The sequence below is a fragment of the Natrix helvetica genome, assembly GCF_964273705.1.
Source record: "Natrix helvetica genome assembly, chromosome: 9".
NCBI classification, from domain to species: domain Eukaryota; kingdom Metazoa; phylum Chordata; class Lepidosauria; order Squamata; family Natricidae; genus Natrix; species Natrix helvetica.
This window is the reverse complement of record NC_138560.1, coordinates 3,021,601-3,037,465: the sequence shown is the minus strand read 5'-3', so window position 1 is coordinate 3,037,465 and position 15,865 is coordinate 3,021,601. Positions and strand designations below refer to the sequence as shown.

The 15,865-nt window shown below is 40.7% G+C and overlaps 1 protein-coding gene across 8 annotated transcripts in view; it reads right to left on the bottom strand.

The window, feature by feature from the left end:
- BICRA (BRD4 interacting chromatin remodeling complex associated protein) overlaps nucleotides 1–15,865 on the bottom strand; it is a 74,477-nt gene that overhangs the window by 10,235 nt on the left and 48,377 nt on the right. For 6 of the 8 annotated variants that reach the window (XM_081962620.1, XM_081962617.1, XM_081962616.1 and 3 more), the window contains 10 exons: nucleotides 13,636–15,636; nucleotides 12,275–12,598; nucleotides 7,634–8,329; nucleotides 6,184–6,529; nucleotides 5,263–5,390; nucleotides 4,742–4,867; nucleotides 3,685–3,749; nucleotides 2,549–2,697; nucleotides 1,545–1,636; nucleotides 293–395 (listed from right to left, as the gene is read on the bottom strand). In XM_081962620.1, the coding sequence (XP_081818746.1) occupies nucleotides 293–395; nucleotides 1,545–1,636; nucleotides 2,549–2,697; nucleotides 3,685–3,749; nucleotides 4,742–4,867; nucleotides 5,263–5,390; nucleotides 6,184–6,529; nucleotides 7,634–8,329; nucleotides 12,275–12,598; nucleotides 13,636–15,636 (4,030 nt within the window). The remainder of the gene's footprint in view (nucleotides 1–292; nucleotides 396–1,544; nucleotides 1,637–2,548; nucleotides 2,698–3,684; nucleotides 3,750–4,741; nucleotides 4,868–5,262; nucleotides 5,391–6,183; nucleotides 6,530–7,633; nucleotides 8,330–12,274; nucleotides 12,599–13,635; nucleotides 15,637–15,865) is intronic. The other 2 variants (XM_081962622.1, XM_081962623.1) reach the window with 2 other exon arrangements.

Genomic DNA, 15,865 nt, shown 5'->3' with positions numbered 1-15,865 from the left:
CACTGATTAACAATTAAGGGTAAAATCAAACCTTCACAAGCCAAGAACCTCAGTTAACTTCTTCCCCACCCGATTCCTTCAAATTTTCTGTATTTCGATGCTCTGCGGAAAAGTGTTACTGTTGTAGCATGAGAGCCACTGGAAATGTAGTGGCTTAAGAACGAACTCTTAAGACTAGGAAATCCTTCGTGTTTTATTGGACAAATAACATTTTGAAAAAGAGAATGATGGAAGGCAGTAGATACTTTCAAAAAATAAGATACCCAAAATGCTGAAACAAATGCTCCCTTACCTGGCTTCTCCTTTGCTAGCTGTTTATCGAGAGCTAAGGTAGTTTTTTCTTCCTGTATGAACATCCTGTCAATCATCACCATCTCTGCCGAAGGACTGACTCTCTGCAATAGAAAGCAGTATTGGCAAATGTGATCAGAATCACCAATCTGAGCTTCTTAATAACCCATGCCCTCAAATTTGTACATCCATGGTCATTTCTTTCCTTTTGCCATCTCTTATTTCTGAAAAACTTGATGATGCTCAATACGAGACCCAACTTTATTAAATACACTTTAAAGCCATAAATTGAGAAGGGTAAGAATTAATGAAATGACTTTTAATTCATAGATCAATAATACCAAGTTCTAACCCTGTGAAGTGTCCCCGTTTATTGAATGGATTGAAAATATGACTACACTTGTCATTCATGAGTGAACTGCATATCGTTGTAAACATTGTATGGATAAATATAATGAAATATGGGACTCATTTATACAGAATACAATAGGTTGAAAACATGATAAAGATATTAGAAATGAATATGTGTGTATGTATATATGTGTGCAATGTTTATTGTATCTGTTTACTGCAACAACATATTGAACCTTATATTTTGTTTTTGTTGTATTTTTCAGCTTTTTAAAACACGATATGTATTTTTTATTATGCATTTTCATATCTGGTTTCCTTGGTTTTTCTTCTTTTTCTGTCAGTATTTTAAATGCAATAAATAAATTTAAAGAAAAGCATTTAAAAAACCAAGTACCTTAATAAACAATTTCGGGGTTTTTATTTAACTTCACTGCATTCTGGAAACTCTGTATTACGGTATTTAGAACAGCTTCCTGGATTGATATATCCAATGCTAGGACTCACACAGACTCTTATCTTTGTTGAAATAATATAGCTTTTTAAAAGGCACATTGACCCTGATATGTCTTGATTATTAATAACTTCACTATTTTTAATTTGGAAGTGCTAACATGGTAAAATATTTTAGAACCAGCTACTGCTTAACCCCTGCTGCCCATTCATCTTTTATAAAAAATGTCAACTACTGCTTGTTAAATTCTAATTAAAGAAACACACAACTCCAATATGGAATATTGTATATTACTGTGACAGATTCTCCCAAATATGATAAAAATGTTATCAATTTTTAGCCTGTTCCATGACAACTCAATCAGTTGACCCAAGGCCAATGAGAGGGCAGAGGTTCTTGCTGATGTTATACCTGTTCAACGAGGAAAACGAGGGGGAAAAAATCTTACCCGGGACTCTTCCAAGAGGAGTAACCGATATTTGTTCAGCATGGTTTGTGTACGTTTCAACAGCTGCGTGGACACCATTTCAAATTCTTCATCTATTAGAGAAAAACACACAATGAGAAAGGAAAACCAAGGAAGAAAACTCGTCTTCTCTTGAATGAGAAGTGTAATAAAGAAAGCTATTCAAATTATTTGGAAGATGTTCACTAATTCACTAAGAGTGTCAAAAAAGCCAACAATTCCATACTGGTACTCCTCCATTTCCAATTATTCATTTAGTGACTGCTTGGAGTTACAATGGCACTGAAAAAGCAACTGGTCCTTGCATTATGACCATTGCAGCATCTCCATGGTCACAATTTGGGTGCTTAGCAAACGGCATGTATTTATGATAGGTGCAGCTCCCCAGGGTTATGTGACTTTCCTAGCCAACAAGCAAAGTCAACAAGAGAAGCAGATTTACCTAAAAACTGCAATGGTTCAATAACCATGGCAAAAAAAGGTCATAAAATCGAGCATAAACACCTTACTTAGCAATGCAAATTCAGATCCCAATTGTGGCTGCAACTTGAGGACTACCTGTATAGCAAATGGAGCCCTTTATAACCTCCTTCCTATCAGACATAAATGACATAATATCTGCGTACAGTATAACAAAATTTGCAATAATAAGTATCCAAGAGATCAACAAGCAGAAAACCTCAACGGACTGAACAGAAGGAGGGTTTCTTCTTTATTCCCTTCAGTTATTGGATGTGGAAAGCAATCATATCTTTGTCATCACTGACTAAATGACTGTATTATATTGTACATGTTAACTACCTTCTGAAGTGAGGAATACCACTCCATACCAGAATGAAAATAACATATTGAAACACTTTGGACAGTTAGGGGAAAAAGTGCTATTAGAATCAGTAAAAGAGTGGGCAACTAAGACTAAAAAAATGTAACAGACAGCTTGATAAGATCTATCTGCATCTAATGTGGAAAAGTCCCAATGAATTCACCTTTCCGATAGTCATAGGGAGAAGGCAGTGTTCCCTGATAGACATGGTAAGGTAGGAGCCTCTGAAAAGCATCTTCAAATGACCTAAATGAAGTTTTGTAATCAGGATGCAAAACGGCTCCTTGGTGTTTATGTAGCTGTTCCAAGAAGCTAAAGGGAACAAAAGAAAACAATGAACACAGAGAGCCATTCCCTATATTATAACAAAGACAGGCAACAATTCTTTCATCCTGCTGAAATTTCTAGTAAGTTGGCCACAAAACAAAAACAAGTTTCATTTTTTTGACATTGCCGTATCCTGGATTCCTTTGCTAATCTACAAGAGATAATAAATTATTCTACTTTCTATGTAATATATCTTGATACAAACATGACATTTGGGGAAAAAAACCCTTATACTACTGTTTGACAATTCATTTTTGCTATCTCCTATATCTGGTTCCTGATGTCACAAGCTGTTTTTAGGATGACCCTGTTAAAGATCTTTACCATAGTCAATTGTTCAACTGCTTCACTCAAATAACATCCTTATGGTTCTAGATGTAACTTTTATGTTATACCAGTAATCCTCATTTAGCGACCATTCTAGTTTATGTCAGCACTGAAAAAAATGAGTTATGACCAATCCTCAGTTACAACTGTCACAGTGATCAACACATGGTTGTGTGATCAAAATTTGATTCAAAATATGACTCAAATAATGACTGTGGGGGAAAAAAGGTCATAAAATCACACGTGACTCACTTAACAACTGCTTAGTTCTGGTTGTAACTGTGGTTGCAAATTGAGGACTACCTGTATAACAATTTAAAACTTTGTAAATAACAAATAACTTAATAAGGTAGAAAAATTAAATGTATATTTTTCTCAGAAAAAAATGAATTAAGTTAGAGCTAGAGATCATCATTCAGAAAGCTTTGGATGACAATTTAAATGATGTACTACTGAGATACTACTAACATTTGATCCACTATATTATAATAATTAAATACATTTCATTTTTCATACAAAATTGGCATGCTTTATCTGTGGGAAATCCCCAGAGCTTGCTATTTTGACATTAATACACTATGTTTTTTACTGTTGTGCTTCTGTTCTATGCTACCTGTTTGTTGGATTGCTCTAGTTTAGGCTTACCAAGCTTCCTTGCTCGGTTGTAGCATCGGGGGTGCTTTCTTCAAGCTTCCCAGCTTGCTGTCATACTAGCAAAGAAAGAAAATGTAAGAACAAAGAGGTAGTTAGGTGGAGTTCCAAATAAAGCACAATCCAGCATATCTATGAAAGTGGTTCAAGATGAATTCTGGTTAATAAAAAGACAAATATAAATATATTCCCCAATGACTTTGATGATGGCGAACTGGCAGGGAAGGGTGCAAATTGTGACCACGAGGCCATTGCAACAGTCACAAGGGCAAGCTGGTTACCAATGGCCCAAATCACAATCACGTGACCATGTGGACACTATGATGGCCATAACATTGAGGACTGATTGTAAGTTCCCCTTGTTCAGTGCTGTCCTAATTATGGGCACTGAACGAGTGGTTGGTAAGCGAGGACTACTTATAACGTGCTTGATATAGAGCTTACACTAATAAAGATTTCCCAGCATATGAGACTTTGCTTTACTCAATGCTTTTAATTCTTTTAATAAAAATGGTTTGTATATCCTATGAAAATTTATGTCACAGTAAACCTGTTAGTTTAAGCTGCCATTATTCTTTTCAAGTTTGTCACAATGGACTAATATAGCTCTTTTTGAAATTAAATTTAACATTTGCTTTCTGCATTTTTTATTGCTTTAAGTGATTGGTTTCCATTTTGAAGGCTTTCTGGGGAATGTGGGGATTAAAAAATTCCAAACAATAAGAATACATATGAAACAGTTATATGCTGTGTATACTGTACCTCTTAATTCAATATATGAACAAATATAGTGCAGTTTTCAGACATTGTTCACACACCCACACACACCCCTCTTTGTAGGATCCAATCTGGGTCTGCCAGAATGTCTATACATTCTAGTAGAGAGAAGTTCCCTGAGGATGGGCTCCAGCATGAGTCCAAAAGTTCGGAAGACTAAACCTCTGGTCCCAGTGACTGACCCAGATTGGATCCTGCAACATTATCCTTTGCCTTCATTTGTGAAACAAACCCTTTATCAAGTAATTTTACAATAAACAACATAGATTCCCACCTGCTGCTGGATTTGAGCTGGTGCTGAAGACATGACTTGTGACAAGCCTTTTCCAACTACCTGGAGTGGCAGCTGCCCTTTCCCAAGATTCAGGCCTGATGTGGAGCTAATGACTCCAGGCTTGGCCTGACAAAGAAAAAAAACCAAGAAGGCAGCTTTATATCAAATGGATTAGAAGGAAGGAATTTAAAAAAAAAGAAGACAAGCCTCACTTAAAGGCTGTCCTGTTTAGAGACTGTTCTACAAAGGTGTTGACAAAGTAATTTTATGACCAGTCCTTGCATTTATGACGGTCTCAGTGTCCCCGTAGTCACATGATCAACATTCTGGCACCCTAAAAATATTTAAATCCTTCAGGCCTAGATATAATGTTTAGATAACTGTAGTCGTTGACAGTATTCACTACCATGTTAAAGTCAGTAGTCCCTAGAGCATTGCCTTGTGCTAAAAATGAACATTCAATAATAATAGCAAAGATGAATGTTTTTGCAAAAATGGGTTGCCAGTTATAATAAACCCACCTGAACTGACTGTTGTACAGCATGAGGAATTGTGGCCTTTCCTTGCCCCGAAGTTGCTTTCCCTCCAGAAATAATGGTGGAGCTGCTGGAAAATGTTTTATTCTCGGTAGGAACTGCAGCAGCAACTGCTGGAGAAATACGGTAGAGGAACAGACACACATACAGAAGATTTTAGAATGAGATATAGGAACAAATTCCCAACACTGTCACCTTGGGTTTTTTAAGAGCTAATATCCTAGATCTTACATAATTCTGGAAACAAGATAATTTATACGGGACCAAAAACAGAATTATGCGCCTCTGCTCATGATAAAATGTGTGGGGCCTGCTTGCCAGTTCCTTCCATATACTTGGAAATTTAAATTATATGATTAGGAAAACAATTGTGTAAAATTCACTTTTCAGCCAATCTTCATCACAAGGTTCAACTAGCATTTAAGATCTCAAGATACAAGATTTAAAAATTATATGAATCTTATGCCAATATCATGTGATATCTTTTTGTGACTTGCTGACAAGTCAAGGGGTAAGCCAGATTCATTTAACAGCCATGTGACTAACTTAACAACTGCAATGATGTGGCAAGAAAAATCGTAAAATGGGGCAAAACTCACTCGACAACTGTTGCTTTGTAACAGAAACTTTGGGCTTAAACGTGATTGTAAGTCAAGATCTATTGTTATTGAAAAGGACAGGGCAGAAAAAGGAATCTTTGCCACTCACCCCATTCCTTTCAAGATACAGGTGTGTGTGTGTGATGGGATACAACTATTAGAAGCTGCATATAAGAAGGAATCTCATTCAATTCTCATAACAAGCAGATAAATATGAATTGACAAGTCAAAAGCTGAAAAGCAAGGAAATTATTCCCTTTCGCAAATTAAAGGACACCAAGACATATAATGTTCTTTATCAACTTACATACTGATGCTGATTTGACCAAGACGGGAGTTTGCTGCTGAAGAACCGCTGTACATTGTGCAGGTTGTTGACCTCCTCCTCCACTTGTTGTTCCCCTTGGTACTTGCCCCTTTTCAAGCACAGGAACTGCTTTGCTGGAACCTGTACTGGAAGACTGAATGGTTGTGGGAACAGGCGTATGGCCATGAACTGCTGGTGCCTGAGCCGGAATTGTTGTCATTGTGAGCTGCTGCCCTTGGCTGCTAACCAACACTGAAGAGGACTGGTTGCTAAATTGGCTCAGGACGGGTGGGGCCTGACTAGTGGACGTTGACTGTTTTGTTTGCAGGATAATTCCCTGGGGAACCTGTGTGAGATATGAAGGTAGAGTAGGAAAAGTCAAATCCAAAAACTGTATCCCAAATGATTGGAAAACACACCTTCCTTTTGGATATAGCATTGATTTTATCAGAACAAACCCTGAGCACCTGGGAATGTGGAAAGTAATATTTTTTGAGCATGTAGATTTTTTATTGCTCACTCAAGAATTATAATACCAACACTAATGGGAAAATGGGTTTCTAGATCAGTTAAATCCCAGGAAATATATATTATTCTAGACAGTAACTCAAAAATCAGTTTGGTGGTTATAAAGAGGATAAAGGTTTTGTGGTTATAAAGGATAAAGAGTGTATCGTATACAGGGGAGCCAGTTTGGTGTAGTGCTTAAGGCCTTGGGCTAGATAACAGGGGAGCGTGGGTTCTAGTCCCACCTTAAGCAGAGCCAGCCAGAAAATCTTGGGCCAGTCACTCTCTCTAAACTCTAGGAAGAAGGTAATGGCAAACTGTTCCTGAAAATATTGCCAAGAAAACCACAGGGACTAGTCCAGGCAGTCTCCAGAAATCAATGTTGATCTGAAGGCATCAAACACAGATACCAAATACAAAAAATAGAAAAGCCACCTTTGCCTCCATCATTTACGATTCTTGACACAAGTTTTTCCTCAAACATACATTTTGCTTTCTTTTGTTTAACTGGTGGAGCAATCCAAGATGAGAACTGACTTTGGATTTTGTTCAAAATTAAGTCGTTCTGATGGCGAGAGTCAGTACACACAGGCAGCAACAATACTGATTATTTAGATTGCACAAATTCTGCCATATGAACACAATTTTAAAATCCAACATGCTTTAAATAGTTTCAGGTTAAGTTTCTCTGTAGTTTCAATGAAAGTCAATGAAAAAAAGGTAAAACATTAACCATATGTAAGAATTCAGGAACAACAACAAAAGCTGTAGGATGGAACTTTTCTTCTATTATACCTAAAACATGGAGGTTTCATAAACACTATAAATGACTAATTAGCATTTGGAAGCTATTTTATAGGGGAAAATATAATTGCAATAATGAGGGACCCACTGCACACAAGTTCTTTCAGATTAATTTTTTAATTTAACACTATTACCATACCTGCTGAAACCGATCCATTAGCTGTTTCTGCTGAGGAACTGGGATTGTTGAGAGAGCCTGGAACTGATTGGACACCATCTGAAAGTTCCTCTGTTGTTCAGATGTCAGGTGAAGGGTCTGGGTTGGGGTGGGTGGTTTGATAGGGCCTTGGGCAGGGAACTGTAACTGGAAATGGGGGGAATGAGTATGCTGCACTTCAGAAGATGCCTGGATCTGGGGTTGCAACCGTGCCTGAGCCTCAGACTGGGGCTGGAGTTGAGGAGCAAGCTGCACCTGTAATGACAGATGTGGAGGGGTTGCTAGCTGAGGCTGTCCCTCTGGCTGGGCTTGAGGGGCTTGAAACGGTACCTGAGGCTGCGAGGGAGGCCGTAGGGGATGCTGGTTGGAACCATGAGGAGAGGAAGCAATCTGATTCTGGATCACATATAAGTTCTGCATCTGAGTTTGAGGGGTGCAAGACTGTGACAGGGGTTCAGAAGGCGGCCTGGATAAAGTCTGGGGCTGGGAAGGGGGTCTTGAGTGAGGCCGGGAAGGTGGCCGGGAAAGGGGCTGAGGCTGGGATGGAGGACGGGACTGGTGTGGAGACTGGATCTGGGAAAGGTGCGTGGGCTGGAGCTGGGGGTTTTCCCCCATTGAAGGATGAGGTAGTGAGTGGGAAGGGGAGGCTCCAGGAAGTTTCTGCTGCCCTGAAGGCAACTGAAAGAGAGGAAGAAAAAGGAAGAAATAGAGGTAAATGGGTCAAGACACAGCATTCTGAAGTGGCTGGCACCAGAATGCAATAGGGGCAGCCAACATTTTGCAAATACCAAACTGACAATTGTCAACTTATGAAAAAAAGACTTTAGCAAAATCTTTTTAATAAAAAATAAGCAGTTTCCCCCCCTCTCTAATTTCATTCCCAGTTTATTCTGGAAGGGATCCTGTGCCATGAAGGGAAGATTTCAAGGGTAGAATATGAAACATTCATGAAGAAAACTTTTGATGCCAGCAAATTTTCTTTCAATATGTTGTTCTACAGATGTGTCTTTTAAAATTATAGTGATGAAAATGAATCAATATTGAAATAAAATTAAAGTTACCTGGTCTTGGAAGAAAAGCAAATTAAAAGTCTCTAAAAAGTCTCTGCCTTTGCTTTCTTAGAGAGTTTAAGCAGAAATATAAGTCCAAAATGTTATATAGAGGCAGATCGCAACAAAACTCCAAACTATATTATTGCCCTTCTGGGTCTCCATATCAGCAAGGGTTTTTTTTTTGGCTATTTGATACCAGAGAAGGTTTTGTAGCCCCATGCAAAGTACTTTGCTTCCCTTTCCATCTTTCCTGTCTTGGCCTCAAAATCTTCCTAGATGCTATTGAATCAACCTTAATATTAGATACAAATAGTCCTCAACTTAAGACCACAATTGAGCCCAAAATTTCTGTTGCTAAGGGGGACAGTTTTATGACCTTTCTTGCCACAATTGTTAAGTGGACTAGTGCAATTATTAAGTTAATAACACAGTGGCTTCCCCACTGACTTTGCTTGCCAGAAGGTCTAAAAAGGGGATCCCGTGATCCCAGGCCACTTCGACTGTATTAAGGATGAGTCGGTTGCCAAGTGTCTGAATTTTGACGTGAGCATGAAGATGCTGCAACAGTTGTAAGCGTGAGAAAAGGTCAATGCGTCACTTTTCCCAGTGCCATTGTAACTTTGAACGGTCACTAAATGAACTGGCGTAAGTCGCGGACTATCTGTATATCTTCAAGTCCTATTGTTAACCTTGTCTAGTTTCATGTCAAGAAGCAGTTTCAAATCATTATCTTTGAATATCGGCTATGCCACCCTTTTATACTAGGAAGGCACAAGATTTTACATTACAATACTGTGGACATATGGGCTACTATACACACTAATATTCAGAAAAGTCAAGTTTGCAAATCACACCCCTTTAAACAAACAAAGAGAGATGCAGATTTTAGTCAAAGATAAAAGTACCATGAGTGCAATGCAGGGGAGACAGGAGAAAAGCAACAAAAGGTGGTAACAGCAGCAGCACTACTACCACCAATTCCCGGGGTTAGTTGGAATCAAAGAGAAGCAAGCAAGAGCAGCAACAAGGGAAAAGACAAACAGTGAAGGCCACAGAGATCCAAGGAAGGGCAAAGACGGTTTAGCAGACTCGGTCCCACCAATCAGAGACTGGGATAGTTGCCTATTTTGGGACTACTTGGGCATATTCTCCAAACTCTGGGCTCATATGGCTCACCTTATGTTTACAGCTGGAAGCTTTTCAATTACGATAGATGAAGCTAGCTTGTTATCTTGGAACATTTTGCAACTTTTCTTCTTTTGAAGGTATCCAAAATGTTTATGATATAAAATGTAATGTAGCTTGGCTGTCCAAGATTGCATGTCATTACAGGTAGTCCTCGACTTAAACTGCAATTGAGCCCAAAATTTATGAGGTTAAGGGAGAGTTTCACCCCATTTTACAACCTTTCTTGCCACAGTTAAGTGCATAGTTGTAGTTGTTAACAGTACCCTGTTTCCCTGAAAATAAGTGCTCCCAGGATAATAAGCCTAATTGGGCTTTTGAGCGCAGTCGCTAAAATAAGCCCTACCTCTAAAATAAGCCCTCCCCGAAAATATTGCAACACTGCAGCAGCCATAAATAAGATGATGAAGCTCACTGCCTCCTGCACCTCAAAAATAATAAAACCTCCCCAAAAAAAGCCAAGTGCTTATTTCGGGGATTAAACAAAATAAGCCCAGTCTTATTTTCAGGAAAACATGATACTTAGTCTTATATGCTGCTTTCCATCCCTCTCTAAGCAGTTTACAGAGTCAGCCTATTGTCCCCAACAATCTGGGTCCTCATTTTACCCACCTCGGAAGGATGAACGGCTGAGTCAACCTTGAGCCTGGTGAGATTTGAACTGCCAAATTGTAGGCAGCCAGCAGTCAACAGAAGTAGCCTGCAGTACTGCACTCTAACCACTGCGCCACCGTGGTTAATTAGTAACCCAGTTGTTAAGTAATCTGACTTCCTCATTGACTTTACCTGTCAGAAGGTTGCAAAAGGAGATCACAGGATCCTGGGAGGCTGCAACTGTCATAAATATGAACCAGTTGCCAAGAAGCTGAATTTTGATCAAGTGACCATGGGGGTGCTGCAATAGTCATAAGTGTGAAAAACGGTCCCAAGTCACTTTTTTCAGTACCATTGTAAGCTTGAACAATCTCTAAACGAACTGTTGTAAGTCGAGGACTACCTGTATTTACTAGGGCTGTACAATGCATCAGATTTGATTCCAACAGAGTGCTTTTGAATGGAGAGAAATGTGGATATACCCTCCGTTGGCAACTCTTGAAAGCAGCCACACCTATTTCCAGGGCCTGATGGCTGCAGCAGAAGCTTCCCTGCAGCAGCTGCACAATCAAAGAAACGGACCCTTTAACCAATTGCTAGTGACTGGCATTCCAAAGCCCCCTTTTCAGAATCCAATCCAAAGTACTGTTCAGTGCTACTCTTTCCCGTGAACTTAATCTGATCTTGTTTTAGTATTCAGCGTTTGTAGGATTTTCAATCTACTCTTACGAAGCCCCGCAGTCCTGCCCGCATTTACTTAAAAACAATTCTGTTCAACTAAGCAGGTACAGGATTGCAACCTAAAAAAACCCACACATACTGGGTCGATACAAAATGACACCCTCAAAATTTCAGATTTCTGGGTATGCGTTATTCTCATCAGAGCAGTTGCCTTCTGGCTAGCAACCAGGATAAATATTTCTGTTTAAATATAAGATTATCTCCTCCTGTTCAAGTTTATAGCACCCATAGCAATAGACGTACGAACAAAAATAAAACAGAAGCATTTTTTCCTACACTGAAAATAATTTGACTGAAATAATACAAAGGGGGAAAATTTCTTTCTGTTTTAAAAAGAGATTTGAACTAATTTGGTTTTTTTTCCTTCTGTTTTTATAGTCACTTCAAGACAAATAAACATGGTGGCTGTTTCCATCTTCTTTTATCTACTCTGACTCTCTCTAAAAATATTTTTGCTTCATGGAACTACAGCAACACCAAGGAAATAAAATAAGTGCAGGAAGAAGTGAATATTTATCTGTTTTGTTCCCTCTAGTTCTTCAAAATAATGTTTGGGTACAAAAGAATTTACCATTTTCAGTCAAATTATTTTCAGTGTAGGAAAAAATGCTTCTGTTTTATTTTTGTTCGTACGTCTATTGCTATGGGTGCTATAAACTTGAACAGGAGGAGATAATCTTATATTTAAACAGAAATATTTATCCTGGTTGCTAGCCAGAAGGCAACTGCTCTGATGAGAATTTCCCCCTTTGTATTATTCATACTATTTCCACAAGGGGGAGACTTCCATTGCAATAAAAGAAATCACGTAACCACCAACACCCAAGCCTTTGTTTTGAAGTGTGGGAGAATACAAACCTAGATGAGATGCTAATATTTCCCTCCTTCTCATTCTCTCTCTCTATGTTCTGCACTGAGAACGTGCAGGACAAAGCAAGTAGGTGAAGGGAAAATTAAGAAGAAGGGCAGACATGTTAGACAGGAGGAAGTAAGGCAGGAGAACAGGCCAAAGCAGGGCAACTTTACGGATCTGCAAACAGGTAAGGTCTACCTGGCAAGCCAGTGCCTGCTGGGAAGGGCCGGTTGAGAACTGTGGTACTTTGGAATCCACCGGTGGCAGGTTGTGGCTCTGATTCAGCTCTCGGCTGGCAGGCGGCTGCAGGGCTGTGCCTACACTGCTGCTGACTATCACCGAGGCTGGGACACTGCTTGTGGTGCTGAGTGCAGTGGTGGCTAGGCTGTAGATGGGCAGAGGCATTGGCAGATGGGGAGTAACGGCAGAGTCATTCATACTGCTCTCCTGCTGCATTTTCAGAGCTGGTGAATAAAATTGCTGCTGCTGCTGCTGCTGCTGCTGCTGCTGGCTCTGATCCTTCTGTAATCCAAGAGATTTAGCATGGACCATCTTCACATTATTTGCCCACCTTTAGCAATGCTGGTTATTGTTTAGATTCACATGTAAAAATTTTACTGAACTGAAAAACTATTATTATTACTCTCCTTCCCTGCTTTCCCCTTGGTCACAAAAATCAAGCTTATGTAGAAAGTCGTGCCCGAAGCTGTGCTCTGCGTAATTTTGTCACCAAAAATTCTTTGGTAATGTACAAAAGCTCATAATTAATGGAAGCCACACACAATCTACAGTATATTCACATTCAAATCAGGCTTGGCCCTTTAAAGAATGTAGTTTCTAATCACAAAGGGATCGGAAAAGCAAACACATCCAGCCTTTTCTGTTTACTTGCTGTGTGTAGAGAGCCTCCTGAAATTTGACCCAGGTAAACAAGTATCAGTATTACCTCTGAGAAGGTATATCCTCACCTCATGTCGGCAGTCTGCTAACTTGATTGTTCCCCTAATTATTCAATTGATTATGTGTCACTGAATCAGTGTTGACTCTTATTCTTTGTCTATATGATTATTAAGATATCTACATTTGTTGATTTAAATTACGTCACCCGTTCAGCCTTACTCTGAACATCAAAAGGCTGAAGATTTGCAGGGGGAAGATATGGTTACAAATAACAAGCTGTCAGAAAGAAATGCTGAGTCTTTGGGGCAAAGTCAAAGAAATGAAGTTTGCATATCAAGATTTGGGAATAGGAAAAAAAGAAGCAAGACAGAATATAAAAGCTGCTATACTTTGTTAATGGAAAGCTGGCCATTCTCTTTCCACTGTTCTTCACTTTTACCAAGTGGCCTGCAAAGATTAATATTAAGACTAATTAAGATTAAGACTAGAAAGTTTCCAAATTCCAAATTTCAAAGGCTCTGAGTTGTCACGGCCACAAACTGTCTTGACTCTTTATCCACTCGTGTTGTGCTAATAAATTGGAGTACCCTTCAAGAGAGACAGAACAGACTAACCAAAGAATCAGCAATAGTTGTGATGCCGAGAATGATTTAACTTACCTGCTGTAGGAACATCTGCATTGAATCCTGGGAGATTACAGTTCCAGCAGCTGTCTGGCCCAAAATAATCTTTTCAGGACTTGATGCCACCAAATTAGGGCTGGACTGGGAAGTCACGGGTACTTGTGCTTGTTGCTGAGGTGGTGGTGTTTGCTGCTGAACATTCAGCTGAAGCTGAGAAGGAGCAGAGGGCTGAGAGGTGGACTGGACAGTTAGCATATTGGCTTGGTCACTGGGTAGCAGGTTGGTGCTGGAGGCTGACTGTGGCTGAAGAAGACCAGGGCTCTGGCTGGCGGCATTAGGGGGTGCTTGTATGGTCACAGTTTGGTTGAGGCTCTCCGTAGCATTTAACATAGCCACTTGGTTAGGCAGTGTAACTCCTTGGATAACAGTCTGACCGCTGTGATTGATGGCACCACCGGTCAGTGAGGGCACAGCAGTGGGCTGGCTCTGAGTTGTCAGGCTACCAGCCAGAGAGACAGGCATCTGGAAGAGAGTTGGTTGGCCCACCTGCCCTGGTTGCAACTGAATGGGGGCAGAAAGAATGTGAGCTGTTCCATGGGCATTCTGTGAGGCGAGTACTTGTCCCAAATTCAGCTGGCTTGCCAGGTTCTGATTGGTGAGAATTTGGGCAGGCAGTGCTTGATTTATTAGCTGCCCACCTGGGCCTTGGCTGGTGATGATGTGAGTTTGCCCACTAGGATGTGACGTTGTCAGAATCTGACCACCCATGTTAGCCTGTAATGCCGAGAGCTGCTGAGGGATCTGAACAGTCGACGTTCCGGTGAGCTGGCCTGGGAGGAGGAACTGATTTTGACCCTGGAGCATGGCCTGAGGGACATGCTGTGCGGGGATAACAATGCTGCTGCCTTGATTAAGCAGATGAACACTCATTGGCTTATTCAGAGTTTGTTGCTGTGGCGGTGGATGCTTGAACATGTTGGCAGGCAGCCCTGGTGGGAAGCCAGAAAGCACCACATTCTGTCCCGCTTTGCCTGCCATGAAAGTTAAGTTCTGCTGAGCTTTCTGTTGCTGGAGAGCAGCCTCGTTTTGGAGGGTCAGCGTGGTGTTGTTGGGGCCAAAGGGTTTGGGGGTAATCTGGTACAGCTTCTGCTGAAGGACACCTGCAGGTTTGGGTTGAATCGGCGTGGGTGTCCGTTGAATGATGACATTTTGGGCTTGAACAAGTGGGCTGCTCAAGTTTGATGTGACCGTGAGTGGTTGGGAACCCTGAGCAGCTGATACGCTTCCAAACATTGAGCTTCCATTCAGAGTGGTAGTGGCCACTGCTGGGTGGTTCTTCTGGATCACAAGACTGGCATTCTGCGGGGATACACCAGCGGAGGCCAGGGTGACCTGCTGTTGTTCTGGGGCCGTCTGAGTGATGTAACTTCCTACGGGCATAGTGGCCACTTGGGAAGGCTGAACTTGCTTAGCAATGATCTGTTGAGCAGGCTGGTTAATTGCCATGACTTGCTGGCCAACAACTTGAATCTGCCCAATGCCCAGTGCCCCACTCGGGCTGCCATTGGGCAACCCTTGAAGATTAGAAATCGGCTGGATGGTGACATTTCCTAAGCCAACTTGTTGAAGAAAAGGCTGCACACTGATGGCTTTGTTGACCATGTCAGCCCCAACAGACTGCTGCACCAGCGCTTGATGAGTTAGGACAGCGGGTTGCTGTAGTCCAATGAGGTCAGCCCCACTGGAAAAAATCTGCGGGGTACCATCCGAGGCAGTGTGCACCACTGGTTGGAGCGTAGGGAGCTGAAAAGAACCCAGATCAAGTTCTGCCTCTGCTTCCAGAGTCTGTTCGGTGATGTTTGCCTCCTGCAAACTCTGTTGGAGGATATCACATGGTTGATCTGAATTCTGCAGGTTAGCTCCACCTCCTGAAGGCGAGCCCAGAATGTCATCTTCCAAGAAGTCTAAATCAACACTTGTTGTGGGCTGGCTTTGCTCAGCGTTCAAATGATTACCAGAGGTTTCCTGCACATGCAGCTAGTGACAAGTGAAAATGAAAGCACAATGAGAGTGAAACAAATTATTAATGGAACAGAACTTGTGGATCTTTCTGTGTTCTGTAGCTTTATGTTTTTAGTATATAAATAACAATTCTATTACTCCATCACCTCCTCATGTTAATGACCTTTATCTATTATTTAAGGCATAAAATTTAATGGTTTACTTTTCTTTAGATCTATATTAGCTAGTTTTAGATTTCCCACAT